Source organism: Primulina eburnea, chromosome 1 (genome assembly GCF_022965805.1).
Source record: "Primulina eburnea isolate SZY01 chromosome 1, ASM2296580v1, whole genome shotgun sequence".
Classification (NCBI taxonomy): domain Eukaryota; kingdom Viridiplantae; phylum Streptophyta; class Magnoliopsida; order Lamiales; family Gesneriaceae; genus Primulina; species Primulina eburnea.
The window spans coordinates 65,319,934-65,338,256 of NC_133101.1; the positions used below are offsets into that span (position 1 = coordinate 65,319,934).

Here is an 18,323-nt window from a genome sequence, read left to right on the forward strand (position 1 = left end):
TGAGGAGCCAGAAACCACCCCACCTTCTCCTTTAGACAAACATCGCGACCTCTTCCCGCCTTCCCAATGGGGGCACATAATGATTTTGGATCGGTGGAGGAAGATACAGCTATTCTCTTGAAAATTTCTGACCTAATTCAACGGGCTCGTCCCCACACCGCGGCGACATCTCTCAATCCAAGTCGTCATGTCTCCACTTCAAAACCGCACCGAAATTTCGATAAGAACCGCCGTCAGGCACCCTTTTGTCAAAACCCCGTTCCCGATGCATTAAAACCCTTGGATTACAAGGCCAAGCTTATCGGAACATTAACACTGCCCTCCTATGCTACTGACTGCTCTATAATTAAATGCAGTTGTTTTCAGTTCTCAGATGATTCCGGTTCTGTTTGCTGTGATATTTTGGATTTTGACCCGAAAATGATTGGTACAAGTATTCGGGTCCTTTCTTGGAATTTTGTCCCATCGTTAAAATCTGAAAGTCGGAGTGGTAAAGGTGGTTTCTTGGAGATTCTGACATGGGATTTTTTGCAATCATGCAGTGAGAATGTTTGTTCCTTTGTGGGTTTTAGTTCGTTCTGTTTAAATTTCGGTGACTGTAAAGTAAGTCCTAAGGTTAAGTGTTTGATATTTGGAAAGATAAATTCAATAAGTCCTGTATATGTTGTTCCTTGTGCAAATGACGAAAGTGTTCCGCAAAATTTATGTGGTTTTCTTGTAAGTGTTTTTGTCTGTGAATGTAAATTCTGCAGTTCTAAATTTTTTATGTCAGAATTGAATGGTTGGTGTGGAGAAAATGTTAAGGGTCATTGCTTTAGCAAAAGAGAGATTGTATATTTTTGTGGATCGAGCTCGTCCTGGCATCCTGTTATCTCCAGATTGATAGGTGACATTGTTTTACTAACAAACTTGAAGAAAAAGATGGTCTTTATCGGGAAAGAAGAGTCGGTTTTGATGTATTTGACTACAAATGAAGTGTCCTTCCATATCCCCAAGTTGTATAAAAAGAGGACATTTATTCACAACTATGATACCAGAGGGAAAGGCGAATATGGTAGCTATACTGGAATTGTTACGGGTGTTTACATGAAGGGAATGGTTGCTGAGTTGGATAGCGATGTCATGCTACTGTTAACAGATCAGCAGCTCACTATACCACACAGTCTGAGAGTTGGAGCAATTGTATGTGAAGTAGTTACTCTGCACATTTTATCGTGTCAAACTTAAAATTAATCTTGGATAACAGATTTTTTGTGGAAGGTGGAATATGTATTTATTTTGATGGAGTACAATGATAGATTTCATTTTGGTTTAATATCTTATAATTGATTGCTTTTTTAGGTGACTTTGGAAAATGTTCATGTTGTGGATCCAAAATTTTCATGGGGAAAAATGTTGATACTTGGTGCATGCTGTAGAACTAGTGTAAATTTGAAGTCATTTTCTCCACTGGATACTGGGTAGAACTCCTATAAACTATTTCAATCCTATGAAATTTCAATCCACTAGTTTTATCTAATGCATGTGGCGCTATATGTGCTGCAGATTCTATTTGAAATCATACTCCCAGAGTCTTCTTCGAAAGTTCATAGATTGTCTGCCATACTCAACTAGACTATGGTACAAAATATCCGGGTAGCTGTGTTTTACTATTTGATGTTCTTAATCGACTCTTATGTTTCCATTATGAGCTACAGGGTTTTGCTTGTCATCTCATGTTTTAGAAAGAAGTTTACTGGGATTTTTTCTGATATGGAGATCTTGGGATCGAAACATGTAATATGTTTAATCACTTTTTTTCAAATTTTAAGTTACCTCTCAAAATTTTTTGCCTTCCCTTCAAAAAATAAATCTATGGAAACTATTACAAGGCGATTCCAGAAGGAGGGACTGGCTCAAAAATATGCTCTTTCACATTTGCCTCCATCAGTTATTCATGTTCGGGTAAAATTGCTTTTGGTGCTATCAAAATTATTCCTTATTTAGTTTGACGTCACCATCACATGTTAATTTCTCTTTGACAGAGTGGTGTCCTTTTGGAATTCTGCAAACTTAGTTTGTGTCCTGTTGACCATGAAGTTCATTATCAATTGAGACTGGTGAGTCCATAATGGTTAGTTTCTGATGTCAACTTTCTTGGTCTCCAGTTGCTATTATTAATTTTTCTTGACATATTAACACTGGGTTTTTAATTAGCAATGAATATTTGACTCAACAATGATTTTCAGTTGCTTCCTATTGGTCATTTAATCTGTTATTGTGAGGCCTCATGGAAGAAAATTCTTGGTGGCTGGAGCGGCGGTGCTGATTTTTCTGGTAGTATCAGTCCGAAAAAGACTGTATCTTGTGGTGGCAGATTTTATGCACAATCAATCAGAAAAGTAATACACACAGAAGACATTGGTGTGCTTGTAATTGGAACTCTAAAGGTCGTAGTGATTGGATCTGTGAGGCCCAATAACTTATTATAGGCCCAAGCCCATTTCCATTATATATTAATCAACCCATTTGAGAATCAGAAAACAGAAGCGTGAAATCCAGAAATCTCTTTCCCCAGCCTTGCATCCCGTCGTTTTCTCTCTTCTTCTGCTGTCTTCGCGTAGCGTCTCCAGCGGCCAGATTTCTGTGCAGCAGCTTAGCAAATCTTCTTCCTCAGGTATATTAGCTTCCTTCTTGCCTTGTATCGGAAAGTTTTGAGCTCGATCGTCATGATTTCCAGCAGCTGTGAGTGAGCTTCGATTCGGTTTTTAGGTAAGCTTTTGACTTCGAATTTTGGTTGTTCTTGGTGGATTAGTTTGTATAAGTGAAGTGTTGAGCTTTTCCCCAAATTTCCAGCTAGGTTTCCGGCGTGAACAGTGTTTCCGGCGACTATTTCCGGCGAGCCATTTTAGCAAAATCACCGTTGTGCATTCTAGCTTTGTTTCTTGAGGTATTAAGCTTGGAATTTCAGAATTTGTATGAGTTTAATAGGCTGCCCGGAATTTGACTTTTAACCGGGACGATTTATTTTGGTTTAGTCGTTTGGTATGCAATATATTGATGTATATAGTGAATTTAAATTGTAGGTTGTATTGTTGGACGAGTTTATCCTATAGTCCTTAAGAATCTGTGGTATTGTAAGTTGAAGTTGAGGTACGCTCAAACCTATATCATTATGACGGTTATATTGGCGTGTACGAATATTCGGTGAATGTTGTTTGCTATGATGTGCATTGAATGTTTATATTTTTGCATTCATGCATAAATTGTATTGACATAACATATTGAGCCTTGACTCCTTTGACGGCTATTTATGTTGATTCTGTTGAGATATATTGAGTCATCAGAGGGACGAGTGGATTAGGATTAGCCACATTCCCAGATGACAGCTAGGGACGAGCGATTTAGCTACTCGCATTCCCGATGCTACGTGCATGGACGAGCGGCGATTTGATGCTGCATTCCTGGCACGGGTGGCCACTGTTACTGTTGATGATGCTATTCGTTTGGACTCCATTTGGTATCCGATATTCCATTGTTACCATTCATGCATCGCATAGCATTGCATTTACTTGATATTATTACATGTCTTTTATTTGCGTCGTGATTTTACTGGTTTGTCGTACTGGGGTCCGACCCCTGTTTTCTTTTGATGTTGTGGTTGTTTTTGATGCCATAGCAGGTCACTCCAGGGGTTTTGACGCGTCTGGTGGAGCGTCAGCGAGTGGAACCCAGTAGTCAGTCGGTTGTGTCAGAGTTCTCAGATATTTATATATATTATTCTGGTTTGATACATTTGCCAGGGAGATGCCCTGTGTAGCTGTATGGTGATGTCTTTATGTGGTTTGGATTTTATTTGTGGTTTGTTGTGTCTAGTCCTGGCCAGTGCGGCTGTAGGATATTGGTTTGGTTGGTTGTGAACTTGACGTTATTTTCGAGCGTATATTATTGTTGTTGTGTTTTGAGATTTTTTTTGGGATGTCCTACTTACGGGGAGGTCATGCCGAAACTTCTGTAGGCCCAAATTAACGTTTTAAACTCGTTTTCGCTGTTTACACCATTTAATCATTGTTGTTTGGCAATTAAATATTAACTAAGTGCACGGGCCCTGACAGTTTGGTATCAGAGCGTAACTGGGATACGCTCGAAATAGAGTCTAGGACACTCGAGTTTAGGCACAAATAAAATGATTGTGCATGTGTTTGATTATTTGCTCTTACTTGTGTATATGTTTTGAATTAATTGTATCAGCATGACTAGAGTGTATTAGTTTAAGTTTATGCTTTTATACTCAACCGATTATTTGTTTCTGCCTGTGGATTAAATACTTGTGTCTTGTAGATGGCACCTGGACGGAAGAGTAGAAAAGGAAAGGAAGTTGTTCAGGAGTCTGAAGCTCCTAACGTTAGAGGACTGAACGAGACTGACTGGGGAAGACGAGGTCGTCGTCCTCGGGGTGTAGCACAAAATGTTAATGTTGAGCGTGAAGTGGATCAATTGACGAGAGGAATGGGTGAAATGGAACTTGTGATATCTCGATTTCAGAATATGCGTCCTCCTCGATTCTTTGGGAATGAAGATGGCGAGAAAGCTATAGCGTGGCTAAAGAGTATGAAGCGTTTGTTCAATATGCTGGAATACACCCCTGATTTGCAGCTTAAGTTGGCTATTTGTCAACTAAAAGACCGAGCTCAGTTGTGGTGGGAAACTACTGAGGATGCTTTGAAGGAATCGGGTGAAAGAGTTACTTGGGATGTGTTTTGTGCTCAGTTTACTCGGGAGTATTCACCGCCTTCTTATTATTCGGCCAAGGAAGCTGAGTTTAATAGATTGACTCAGGGAAATATGACTGTTGTGGAGTATGCCTCTCAATTCTCAGCGCTTCTTTCCTATGTTCCTCATGTTGCTAGCAGCGATCGGAACAAGTTATCGCATTTTATGCAAGGATTGAATCGAACAATTTGCACTTTGGTAGTAGCTGGAGCACCTATTAATTATGCCGATGCCGTTGAGAAAGCAAAGAATGTGGAGGCGAGTCTACTTTTGGCAGAACCACAGTCTTTTCAACCGGGTTTTCCTCAGAGTTTCGGGGGCAATGTGCCGATGCCAGTGGGTGCACCACTATACCCATCTTTACTGCCGTATCAGCCTTCGCAGCAATATCAGCGACCCAAGCAGCAAAACTTTAAGGCCAAAGGAAAGCAATTCAAGAAACAGACTCGTAGCAGTTCTTCTAGTTCCGGCAGTCAGCGTGGAAGCTCAGTTGGGTCCCCAGGTGGAGTATTTTGTGATCGTTGTGGTGGTAAGCATTTTAGTACTCAGTGTACGGGAGTTCAGGGATCGTGTAATATTTGTGGGCAAGTTGGACATTATGCTAGAGTATGTCCGAATGCAGCAAGACAACAATTCCAGCAACCTCAGTTTGGTCAGGATTTTAGAGGACAAGCAACTAGGCCTTTTGTTCCTACTCAGTCTGTTCAGCAGTCTAGCTATCCTCAGCCTAGAGGTTCGGTTCAGCAGCGTTTTCCCGGGCCACAGCAGGCTCGAGTTCATGCTTTAACCCAGGATCAAGTTCAAGACGCACCGGGCGGAGTTATCGCAGGTATCTGTCTTATTTTTGATCATCCTGCGCGCATATTGATAGACACAGGAGCATCTCATTCATTTGTATCTGTTGTATTTGTTGATGAGCATGAGATTGCTACTACTCCGTTGATAGATACTGTGTCAGTCTCTACTCCTGCCGGTGTATGTTTGATGTCTCATGAGATAATTCTAAATTGTGTGATTAGATTCGATGATAATATTATGATAACTAATCTCATCAAGCTAGATATGTCTGACTTCGACTGTATTCTGGGAATGGATACTCTGTCTAATTATCGAGCTACCGTTGATTGTTTCCATGGAGTTGTTAGATTCAGACCGTATTATGGCAGTAAATGGAATTTTTACGGTAGTGATTCTCAATCACGTATTCCATTAGTGTCAGCAATGGAAATGTTCAGACTTTTGTCAACAGGGCATGAAGGATTCATGATCTATGCAGTCGACGCAACTCAGGGAAAAAGATTGGAAGTTTCAGATATTCCTGTTGTCAAGGAATTCCCTGATGTATTTCCCGATGAAATTCCTGGATTTCCACCCCAGAGGGAAATTGATTTTAGCATTGAGTTGGTGTCCGGGACAAATCCTATTTCGAGAGCACCATACCGTTTGGCTCCAGCGGAATTGAAAGAACTGAAAGAGCAATTGCAAGACTTACTGGAAAAAGGCTATATTAGACCAAGTATGTCACCTTGGGGAGCTCCGGTATTGTTTGTCAAGAAGAAAGACGGAACGTTGAGAATGTGCATTGATTACAGGCAGTTGAACAAAGCTACTGTGAAGAATAAGTATCCTTTGCCGCGTATCGATGACTTGTTTGATCAGTTGCAAGGTACGTCAGTTTATTCAAAGATTGATCTTCGTTCTGGCTACCATCAGCTCCGAGTTCGAGAGGAAGATGTGCCGATGACAGCATTTCGAACGCGTTATGGGCATTATGAATTTCTAGTTATGCCTTTTGGATTGACTAATGCTCCTGCAGTTTTTATGGATTTGATGAATCGTGTTTTTCGAGAATTTATAGACAGATTTGTCATTGTCTTCATAGATGACATTCTGATTTATTCGAAGACAAGAAAGGAGCATCGAGAACATTTAAGGTTAGTCCTCCAGACACTCAGAGCAGCGCAATTGTATGCAAAATTTTCTAAATGTGAATTCTGGCTGGATAGAGTAGTATTTCTGGGACATGTTATATCAGCTCAAGGGGTATCAGTGGATCCTAGTAAAGTGGAAGCTGTTATCAATTGGCCAACACCGACAAATATTTCCGATATTCGCAGTTTCTTGGGATTGGCAGGATATTATAGGCGTTTCATTGAAGGATTTTCTATTATCGCAAGGCCTATGACCCAATTAACGCAAAAAGATCGACGTTTTGTGTGGACTGATGAATGTGAGTCGAGTTTTCAGACCTTGAAGGAAAAGTTGACAACCGCTCCAGTGCTAGCTTTACCATCAGGCTCAGGTGGATATGTTGTTTGTTCAGATGCATCTCTAAATGGACTTGGATGTGTTCTAATGCAAAATGGGCGAGTGATTGCATATGCTTCTCGTCAGTTGAAGCCACATGAGACCCGATATCCAGTGCATGACTTAGAGTTGGCTGCCATTGTTTTTGCATTGAAGTTATGGCGTCATTATCTGTACGGTGAGCAGTTTGTGATTTATTCGGATCACAAGAGTCTTAAATATCTTTTCTCGCAACCTGACTTGAACATGAGACAGCGTCGATGGATGGAATTGCTTAAAGACTTTAATTGTGAGATTCAGTATCAACCAGGTCGAATGAATCTTGTTGCAGATGCTCTCAGCAGGAAAGTTCAGAATGCTATGCTGACATCTTTGACTATCTCTAAAGTTCACGAGCACTTGGGAACTTCAGGATGGACTTATCAAATCAGTGGAGACTACTTTATAGTGTCATCTATTCAAGTTGAGCCACAGATTTTGTCCAGAATCAAAGCAGCACAGAAGACCGATCCGCACATTCATAGATTGAAAGAATTGTCTCGAACAGGTCAGACAGAAAAGTTTAGTGTTGCCTCAGATGATAGTCTGCGCTTTAATGGTAGACTTGTGGTTCCTAATCTGATAGATCTGAAAGAAGCCATATTAAGGGAAGCACATTGTAGTCGACACAGTATTCACCCAGGAATTCGAAAGATGTATCATACCTTGAGAGCTCATTATTGGTGGGAAGGTATGAAGAAAGATATTTCTCATTTTGTGGCTAAATGTTTAACGTGTCAACAAGTTAAAGCCGAGAGAATGAGACCTGGTGGAATGTTGCATAGTCTTGAAGTGCCACAGTGGAACTGGGAGCACATTGCTATGGATTTTGTGACTCATTTGCCTCGTTCAAATCGTGGTTGTGATGCGATTTGGGTGATTGTTGATAGATTGTCTAAATCAGCTCATTTTATTCCGTATGATCGTACCTGTACTTATATGAAAATGGCGAAACTGTACATTGATCATATAGTGAGATTGCATGGTGTGCCAGTAAACATAGTATCTGATCGTGATCCAAGATTTGCTTCGAAGTTTTGGGGAAGTCTGCAATCAGCTTTGGGTTCAAAGTTGGCTATGAGCACCGCCTATCACCCGCAGACAGATGGTCAGTCAGAAAGAACCATCCAGACTCTAGAGGATATGTTACGAGCAGCAGTGATGGATTTCAAAGGTGGTTGGCAAGAATCATTGTCTTTGGTTGAATTCTCCTACAATAATAGTTTTCAGGCCACAATCGGTATGGCACCATTTGAAGCTTTGTATGGAAGAAAATGCAGATCGCCGATATGTTGGGAAGATGTAGGAGAAAGACAGATGTCAGAACCAGAATTTATTCAAGAAATGAAAGATAAAGTTGAATTGATCAGGAAAAGGATGAAAGCAGCCCAAGATCGTCAAGCCAGTTATGCTAATAAAAGGCGTAGACCTTTAGAGTTCCAAGTGGGCGATTATGTTTTCTTGAAAGTATCACCATTCCGAGGTACTATGAGATTTGGACATAAAGGGAAGTTAGCTCCGCGTTATATTGGTCCGTATGGGATTGTTGAGAGGATTGGCACATTGGCTTATCGTTTGGATTTGCCGCAGAGTTTGTCTTTGATACATAATGTGTTCCATGTATCTATGTTGCGGAAGTATGAGCCAGATCCGTCTCATATTTTGAATGTCGAGGATGTGGAGTTAGACAGTTCCCTTAGCTATGTTGAACATCCAGTGCAGATTTTGGACCGCAAAGAAAGACAGCTCAGAAGCAAGACGATTCCACTAGTTTTGGTGCAATGGAGTAGGCATGGAAGAGAAGAATCTACATGGGAATTAGAGGCAAAGATGCGACAAGAATGGCCTCATTTGTTTGAAAATGTAATGAATTACGCGATGTATTCTGAATTTCCCATGTATTATCAGATGTAATGTTGTCTATATCAGTGTTGTATTTGTTAGATTTCGAGGGCGAAATCTTTTATTAGTGGGGGAGAATGTGAGGCCCAATAACTTATTATAGGCCCAAGCCCATTTCCATTATATATTAATCAACCCATTTGAGAATCAGAAAACAGAAGCGTGAAATCCAGAAATCTCTTTCCCCAGCCTTGCATCCCGTCGTTTTCTCTCTTCTTCTGCTGTCTTCGCGTAGCGTCTCCAGCGGCCAGATTTCTGTGCAGCAGCTTAGCAAATCTTCTTCCTCAGGTATATTAGCTTCCTTCTTGCCTTGTATCGGAAAGTTTTGAGCTCGATCGTCATGATTTCCAGCAGCTGTGAGTGAGCTTCGATTCGGTTTTTAGGTAAGCTTTTGACTTCGAATTTTGGTTGTTCTTGGTGGATTAGTTTGTATAAGTGAAGTGTTGAGCTTTTCCCCAAATTTCCAGCTAGGTTTCCGGCGTGAACAGTGTTTCCGGCGACTATTTCCGGCGAGCCATTTTAGCAAAATCACCGTTGTGCATTCTAGCTTTGTTTCTTGAGGTATTAAGCTTGGAATTTCAGAATTTGTATGAGTTTAATAGGCTGCCCGGAATTTGACTTTTAACCGGGACGATTTATTTTGGTTTAGTCGTTTGGTATGCAATATATTGATGTATATAGTGAATTTAAATTGTAGGTTGTATTGTTGGACGAGTTTATCCTATAGTCCTTAAGAATCTGTGGTATTGTAAGTTGAAGTTGAGGTACGCTCAAACCTATATCATTATGACGGTTATATTGGCGTGTACGAATATTCGGTGAATGTTGTTTGCTATGATGTGCATTGAATGTTTATATTTTTGCATTCATGCATAAATTGTATTGACATAACATATTGAGCCTTGACTCCTTTGACGGCTATTTATGTTGATTCTGTTGAGATATATTGAGTCATCAGAGGGACGAGTGGATTAGGATTAGCCACATTCCCAGATGACAGCTAGGGACGAGCGATTTAGCTACTCGCATTCCCGATGCTACGTGCATGGACGAGCGGCGATTTGATGCTGCATTCCTGGCACGGGTGGCCACTGTTACTGTTGATGATGCTATTCGTTTGGACTCCATTTGGTATCCGATATTCCATTGTTACCATTCATGCATCGCATAGCATTGCATTTACTTGATATTATTACATGTCTTTTATTTGCGTCGTGATTTTACTGGTTTGTCGTACTGGGGTCCGACCCCTGTTTTCTTTTGATGTTGTGGTTGTTTTTGATGCCATAGCAGGTCACTCCAGGGGTTTTGACGCGTCTGGTGGAGCGTCAGCGAGTGGAACCCAGTAGTCAGTCGGTTGTGTCAGAGTTCTCAGATATTTATATATATTATTCTGGTTTGATACATTTGCCAGGGAGATGCCCTGTGTAGCTGTATGGTGATGTCTTTATGTGGTTTGGATTTTATTTGTGGTTTGTTGTGTCTAGTCCTGGCCAGTGCGGCTGTAGGATATTGGTTTGGTTGGTTGTGAACTTGACGTTATTTTCGAGCGTATATTATTGTTGTTGTGTTTTGAGATTTTTTTTGGGATGTCCTACTTACGGGGAGGTCATGCCGAAACTTCTGTAGGCCCAAATTAACGTTTTAAACTCGTTTTCGCTGTTTACACCATTTAATCATTGTTGTTTGGCAATTAAATATTAACTAAGTGCACGGGCCCTGACAGGATCTCTATCTTTCCAAGTGGCAATTGGCATGTGACATTCTTATATAGTTATATTTATCATGATTGCAACATATTTGATTTATGCACAGCTCCATTTAAGCTTTGCCATCAATATAAAATAGACAAATGCAGTAACTTAATCTACGATTCCCATTAAATAAAGTACAATGTTATTTTATTTTTCTTTTTTTCATGAGTTTTTTTTTCAGGTCTCTTTGTCTTCTGGAAGATTGCAACTTGTTGATGCAACTGGTGGCATGGATGTCGTACTTGACCTTCCAGTGCTTTCAGTAGTGTGGGACATTGATAGGATTTTAGAGGTTGGGCTTTAATTAAATCCTTGTTACCTTGTAGACTTTTTAGTAGATTTAAAGCAACTTATTTGTAGTGTTGTTTTTCTGCTTTGTGTACCATGCAATCATACCTTCGTGATTCCAGGCAAAAGATGTTATCATAATTATTGAAGGCAAACCTGGAAAATTGGTCCGATTGGATTCGCACCAAGAACAGTTATTATCCTGCCGAAGTATCTTTGATAATGCTTCACTACCTAGAAGGATGAAATTCTCCCCTTGTATTTATCTGAAGCCAAGTAGTGAAGAATCCAATCTTAATCCATGGTCTCTTCTATGCGATCACAAGAGAAACTTGCAGGAGCATGAAAGTGGGAAGTTTCACTTGCTTTTATTGACACACAAATTTCCTGTTCAGCAAATGGTATGGTTATATAGTTCATTCCAAATATACATACTAATGTAAATTTTAAGTTGGCTTGTACTTCTTACTTTCAATTGTGCCTTTGATATTTACTTGTTTCCATTTTTAGTTTCCACTTGGTCAAGCGAAAAAATCAGCCATGTTTGCTCAGGCCATAGTCCTGCCTTGGGATTTACTTGTTGCTGAGAAAAATAAAGAATCAGATGTCACTCGGCATTCTTTGGACCTTCTGGGAGATTCTCTTGAAAAATTCACTAGATCTGAGAAAGTTTTTGTTCATAAGAGATGTAAATTTGACCGATCTTTAATTGACGCATCAAATATTAGCTCAGATGCCATTGGAAATGGATCATTTGGCCATTTTCCAGATCCCTGTGATTCTTATATCAGCTGTGGCACTGAAAATTGCAGTTGTCTTTCGAATCTCCCACTAGAATTGTCATGTTTGATTTCTAATAGTAGTGTGAATTATCATCGCAAGGGTACTTTGCAATATGCAGATGCAGATAATAAGATTGTTCCTTGCTGCGAACCCCAAAAGAGCACTGTTTTGCTGGAATTCGATTCAGAGAGTTTTTGTGTCTTTGAGGTATGTCATAATTACTTTCACAGTCCAAGATAAGATATTGCTAATTTTTTTTCGCTAAATATAAGCATGTGTTGGGTTGGCAGGCATTGAGAATCGGTAGCTATTACCTGGTCAAACATGAGGAGAAAGATATGATATGCTTTGCTAAGAAGCATTCTCAAATCCGTCCTGCTAAAGTATTCATCAATGCTGGAACACGTTTTCAGAGTTTTGTGTTCTCAACTATAGATAGTCTTCAAACTTCAAAAGCATCTTTTCTCTATCCGTCACAAAATTTGGGTCAAGAACGATTCTTGAATGAGATCAAGGATGGTTCGAGAAAACATTTTAGCAGTGATGTGTCAACAGACAATGGATGCCATGAAATTAAAGTCACCTGTCCAATTAACAATGATGGTATAGAGAATACAAATATCAGGATAATTGTTCCCACCGGTGCTCTGAATTTACTCGAGAATCTTATCAACCCATTGTGTTCTTCTATGGAAGAATTAGACAATCAGGACTCTGGTGGTGCCAAACTTGATGCACTAAAACAATCTGCAGGAGGTACATATCCTGATCATCGATTGCCCGAGGGAGATCTTATAACATTACAGGGTCTTGTAACGGCATTTCATGACTACAATCGAATTTCAACTCCTGAGCAATCAACTCTTGTTCGTGATGGCGATGGCCTGCCAATGTTTCTCCAAGGAAGTGGCTCTTTTTGTGTCCATGTTTTAGTGGATGGTCACATAGTAATTATTCTTAACCCATATTTATGCATTGTATTAAATAATGCACAGTTTTCTTTTTCTGACAGATTAAAATCTTTTTCTAGATCAGAATAATCGGCAATGTCACTAAACAAGCTTATCCTATTGGATTAGGGCGAGACACCTATGTGACATTTCACAGAATTCTTCGATTAAGGTATGTATTGTCTGTGTTTGTGTCACACAGCATGTAGATGTTACCTTAGATAAATCTAAAATCACACGAACATAACAGTGCTCTTGTAATCAAATGTACTAATTATTGTTATCCTGCAAGTTTTGTTCAAACTCCAGAGATCAGCTAATTATGCTTTCTTCTCCATATTTCAAATTATAGTTTCTTTTATTATTTGGTTACTTAGTGGAGCTCGATAACTATTTGCTAGGTTAATTTGATCTCTTTCTTCCACTCTCTCTAAATTTCATGAAGTACTTGACACTCTGTCTCGTATGTGTTTCATTTAATTCCTGCATGGACCAGTTTCTTTTTGTCCAAAGTGTTAGAGAACCATCTTAATGACATTTTCTTTTATCTTTTCATACATGGTATATCGAAGTAATGTTTCTCATGGAAATCAAATGGCCTATTTATGATGTGCATGAATATTACACAGTGATTTAAGAATGTGTTTGTTTGTTAATGCATCAAGTAATGCCTTTTCATGGTATGTAATCACATAAATACGTTTTCTTTTTGGCAGTGGGCGAAACAAGTACATGATGATGCCTGTATCGTTCATCACAATTCACTATGTTAGCTTGGTGAATGAACAGTACAGTGATGAATTGAACCATACACCAAGAAATCTAGGCTTACCAAGTGTCGCAATTCCAACTTTGGCTCCTGCAGCTTTAATATCTGAGGTGCTGCAATCATCGGAGCCTAAACCAATGCAATTTTGTTGCAGGGTAATATGTTATATGGAAATTTTTCATATATGATCAAAGCCCAGTTTTCTTGTGGTTTTCCAAGCATTGTTTGTTCCACTAACATGCACATCATTTAATCAGTTTTTAATTAGGAACTTAACTCCCTTGTATCTGTTGTTTGTTTGACGAGACAGGTTGTGGCTGTTTATGTTGTTGTGCTGGAGAAGAACAGAAATATAACTCAATTGCAATCAGGCGTTAGGTCCACACTTTCAGTTGTTCAAATCCCATTCGCTGGTTTTGTCTTAGGTGTTTATATTCTGTCCTATTATGGTAGTAATGGATGTTGATTGTGAACTAGCTAATGTTTTGTTCAAAATTGTTATTTGAAATACGAACTATGGGCCTGTTTGCGTAACATAATTGAACATTGAATTATTTGCCATTGATTTTGAAACAATTGTGTTTATTTGACGATGAAAGAATACAAAAGTTTTGTCTGAGTACTTTATTTGTTTTTTTTATGTAGATGATGGGTCGTCCTCCTGCTGTTGCTGGGCCGACTCTGAGAAGGCTGCGATCTTGCTTGGGTTGGATTCTGAAGAATTCTCACATAACATTTCTTCTGCAGAAACAGTAGCCAAATCTCAGACTGGACCGTGGCTTCCTTGTATCTCGACAATGGGTCGCCTAAAGCAAATATTAAAGCAGCATCAGAGAATTGTGGCAAAAAACTATGGAGCAATGCTTGATTCCTCTTGTCAAGACCTGACATTTTCTTTTGACTCGAACACGTTAATAAACAGCTCTGATGATTATCTCCTGAGAAGCTTGATTGGCAATGCTTGTTTCAGCAAATTCTGGGTAAACTGTAGCCAACTCAAGCTACATATTCCCCACTTTTGTCATCTGTTCTGTGTGCCGTTTTTCCAAATCTTGTCAATTCAATGTATTTACACTTCCAAGACCAGCAATTTTGGTTTATCTTCAGATTTGAATACCTTAAGAATTTCGTTTATTTTTGTCTGCAGACTGTTGTGGGAAACCTCATGGATCCAAGTGCTAGAAGACAGTTGGAGGAACGCCTGTGTGAACAGGATATGACAATGCCTGGACTGCAGAATGTGTGGGCAACGAGTGTCTCTCAAGCAAATATGCTCGCAGAAGCTAGGAACATTATGAAGCAACTTTCGTAAATTTCTGCTTAATTGCATGTTTGTCTAAGCCCGATTCTGGAAAACACATTGGGGGTTTAAACGTATTATATTTGGATCGGGTCTGACCCGTTACAGGGGAAAAAAAACTATCTGAATGTTACTCGAAACTTAGATCTTACAAAAAGACACATTTTTTATCTGTATTTCATTTTTATCAGAGGTATTTTCTTGAGATAAAGTGAAATCTGATATTGATAGAAAACGAAAATAAAAAAACCATGCATGTGCATGGTTTTTAGATATTGATTTGAAGAAAAAGGAAGGCAAAACTTAAACCAAACTAAGCCTAAATTAAAAAAAAAATGATAGTAAAGTAATAGGAAGAACAAATTATATTCCATTTCTTTTAACTCTTAGGTAAGGAATCACAATATATATATCACCAATCCAAATTATACGACACTCACTGAAGAATTAGATAACCCGAAAAATCGAAAAAATTAATTACATAAGCTTTTTATGGGATCTGACAAAGAAAATACTAAGTTCTTGAGCTGTTCCACCATCCGGATTGATCATGTAAAACGATTCAGAATCCTTGGATCCAACAACCCTATCAAATCTTGCCCGGATATAACTCAAATCTCCATCAATATTTTCCTTCTCAGAATACAAACCAGGCAACACTCCGGCCCCCATTGAAACTCCCTTCAAAAGCTTCATGACATGACCTTCTTCATCACCCATATTCTTCCTCCTTATAGAGTACCCACTTTTCCTGCCATTACAGTACACGGCCCACACGAACTCCTCCATGAGCTTCTTCTTGTGGGTTTTCGTATCACTTTCGAGGGTGATACGTAGAATATCCGTTGCCATTTCCTTGTGGAATGCGGAGGTTGACACGGGGAGTTCTATCACGAAGATTGGCATTTTATGAGGGTCTTCTTGTATGGCAAGGTTGAGTCTTCCTTTGCGGTATCCGAATAGTGTCCCGGTTGTGGCTTTATCGGTTAGGAATGGTTTGCGGTGGCGGTTCCCAAGTAGAGTCACCATCTTGCAGCCGGTTGTTAGCATGGGGAGGAGTTTGAACATGCGGAAAAGGCCGCCACCGCTGCCGGTGGAGGAGGATTTTGTTGATTTCTTATTCGTGTTAGTTCTTTGGAGGTGGGAAAGTAAGGAATGGTTTGCCATTTTGTGGAACGGGCTTGAACAATTTTGTGGCATATTTGGAAGGATTTCTATTTATGTTAGTTGATTGGTTTTTGGGGTTTCAATTAGGATATATGGAGTTTTAGAAAATTGTGAGTGCACATAAGTAATGTAGAAAGATTGGTGTGTGTGTGTGTGTATATATTATATATATATATATATAATATGACAAAAACTTGTATGAAACGGTCTCACGGGTCGTATTTGTGAGACAGATCTCTTATTTGGGTTATTCATGAAAAAGTATTACTTTTTATGTTAAGAGTATTACTTTTTATTATGACTATCCGTAGGGTTGTGTAGTAGCCCGAATTCCAAATTGGGTAATTAACGGATTAATGGTGATTAAGAAGGTTTAATGTGTAATTTTGACCGAGTCATGATCGGACGGACCGAAGATGGTTCGGAAGCACCGAAGAGTTCGTAAGGTCCGAAGTGAGTTCGGTGGATCCGATCATTAGGTGTCAAGAGTTGATCGACACGTGGGAGTTCGGACGTTCCGAAGTGTAGGTTCGGTGGATCCGATCATGAGGTGTCAAGAGCAGCTGGACACGTGCATGTTCGGACGGTCCGAAGTGTATGATCGGAGGATCCGATCATGAGCTGTCAAGAGCCAATGGACACGTAGCGTTCGGACGTTCCGAAGTGCTGTTCGGAGGATCCGAACATGGCCTATAAATAGTGCTCGGATTTCTCATTTTTGACTTGCCAATTTCTTGAGTTTTCTCTCATTTTGGAGAGTTTGGAAGGTTCTAGGGTAGTTGTTGGTCGAGCGATAGCCAGGAGCTGCCAGGAGTGGTAGCGTAGCGACGTCTGAGTTACGAGGCAATCGACATCAAAGGGCTGTCGACGGACGAAGGTAAACCCTAAACCTTTGGTAGTACTAGGGAGTACTGGTTTTGCTAGTCGAGCATGGTAGTATTGATTGAGTGTGCTTTTGATGCGTAGGCTTGTTCTAGACCTGATTAGCGGTGTTGCGTAAGGCTAGGCTTGCTGTGATAGAGGTACGAAAGTACTATCCGAGATATCCTGGTTGAGTATACATTCTTATATGTGTTGCATGATTATGTGGTGCATTGATATATGTCATATGATGCATGCTATTATGTCACGTTTATTACTGCACGTTGCATTTCATGTTGAGCCGTATCTTCTTCGAGATAGCCTTTACTGTTGAGCTGTATCTCTTTCGAGATAAGCTATATCTTGGGGCCGCTCAGCCTTGTCTTGTGGACGCATGGACACCGAGAGTACACAGTGGCCGACGGGTCGGGAGGGCTTCGGTGGTCCGGGACATTTTAGGTCCACGTCTGTCTTGTAGTGGATGCAGTGACCCAGAGGTGTACCGCGCGGCACTATCCACTTGGCGCCTCTAGACTGAGCATTGTTGAGATCCTTTTGTGACTCCTGTTTCTTGACTACCCCGGTATCATGATCATAGCATGTGCATTTCATATAGGTCTGTATACTCATACTTTTGTACTGGGCGTTCTTATCGCTCACGTCCTCGGTTTTGTTTATTCTTGGACACCCCATTCCCTCGGGGCAGGCTTCAGGTTGGACAGCTCAGGAGGAGCAGGAGGAGGACGTTGAGTAGCTGGTTGGTTTAGTTTATCGGTATTGTTTTGATTCGATATGGTTGTATTGGGTATTTTTATTTTGAGTTATTCTAGACTTCGATTGGGTTGTATAACCATTATTTTTGTTGACTTTTTCCGCTGTTATCTCTGATTATAATTGATTAGGTTAATTGCATGCTTAGTTTTTGATTAGTAGGTGATTCTGGAACGGGTCACTACATTTATGGTATCAGAGCATGCATACGATTTTGGGATATAGATTCTGTTTTGGGATTTCCGTTGACCAATTTACTAGTTTCCCTATTCTATGTTGTAGCAATGGCTGACCACTTTGGTGATGAGAGTAGTCAGGGAAGTGTAGGTCGTTGGGGTGACCAGGACGATCGTAGGCGTCATCGTGAACATCGTCATCGTCGGGATGGTCCTAGGCGTTTCGATATGCATCGTTTCATGCAGATGGGGCCTAAGCCTTTAGTTGGCGGTGAGACTCCCGATGATGCGGAGGATTGGTTAGAGCGCATGGAGAGTTGTTTTCGTGCATTCCAGTGCACCGATGAGCAGAAGATGGAGACCCTTAGTTTTCTTCTCGAGGGCCGTGCTCGCAAGTGGTGGCGATCGACTTCTGCGCCGATAGTTCAGTCGCAGGGTAGAGCGACTTGGGTCGATTTCCGTGCAGCGTTCATGCAGCTGTACTTTCCTCCAGCCCTTCGCCAG

At 40.3% G+C, this 18,323-nt stretch overlaps 2 protein-coding genes across 4 annotated transcripts; one reads left to right on the forward strand and one right to left on the reverse strand.

The window, feature by feature from the left end:
- The first annotated feature begins 9 nt into the window (after nucleotides 1-9).
- LOC140842719 (CST complex subunit CTC1) lies at nucleotides 10-15,023 on the forward strand. Of its 3 annotated transcripts, none has more exons than XM_073210832.1 (16): nucleotides 10-1,182; nucleotides 1,342-1,460; nucleotides 1,546-1,620; nucleotides 1,698-1,776; nucleotides 1,882-1,944; nucleotides 2,025-2,099; nucleotides 2,229-2,429; nucleotides 10,936-11,046; nucleotides 11,165-11,443; nucleotides 11,553-12,032; nucleotides 12,116-12,772; nucleotides 12,856-12,947; nucleotides 13,492-13,699; nucleotides 13,855-13,969; nucleotides 14,190-14,609; nucleotides 14,692-15,023. In XM_073210832.1, the coding sequence occupies exons 1-16, from the start codon at nucleotides 67-69 to the stop codon at nucleotides 14,724-14,726; spliced, it is 4,125 nt and encodes a 1,374-aa protein (XP_073066933.1). In that variant the 5' UTR covers nucleotides 10-66; the 3' UTR covers nucleotides 14,727-15,023. The 3 variants fall into 3 exon arrangements, with proteins under 3 accessions (XP_073066933.1, XP_073066925.1, XP_073066942.1); XM_073210824.1 differs by having other exon boundaries at nucleotides 14,190-14,524; XM_073210841.1 differs by lacking the exon at nucleotides 14,692-15,023 and having other exon boundaries at nucleotides 13,855-13,922; nucleotides 14,190-14,327.
- A 168-nt stretch (nucleotides 15,024-15,191) lies between these two features.
- LOC140814233 (protein MIZU-KUSSEI 1-like) lies at nucleotides 15,192-16,122 on the reverse strand. The gene has a single exon (XM_073173154.1). The coding sequence runs from the start codon at nucleotides 16,042-16,044 to the stop codon at nucleotides 15,322-15,324; it is 723 nt and encodes a 240-aa protein (XP_073029255.1). The 5' UTR covers nucleotides 16,045-16,122; the 3' UTR covers nucleotides 15,192-15,321.
- Nucleotides 16,123-18,323: the final 2,201 nt, after the last annotated feature.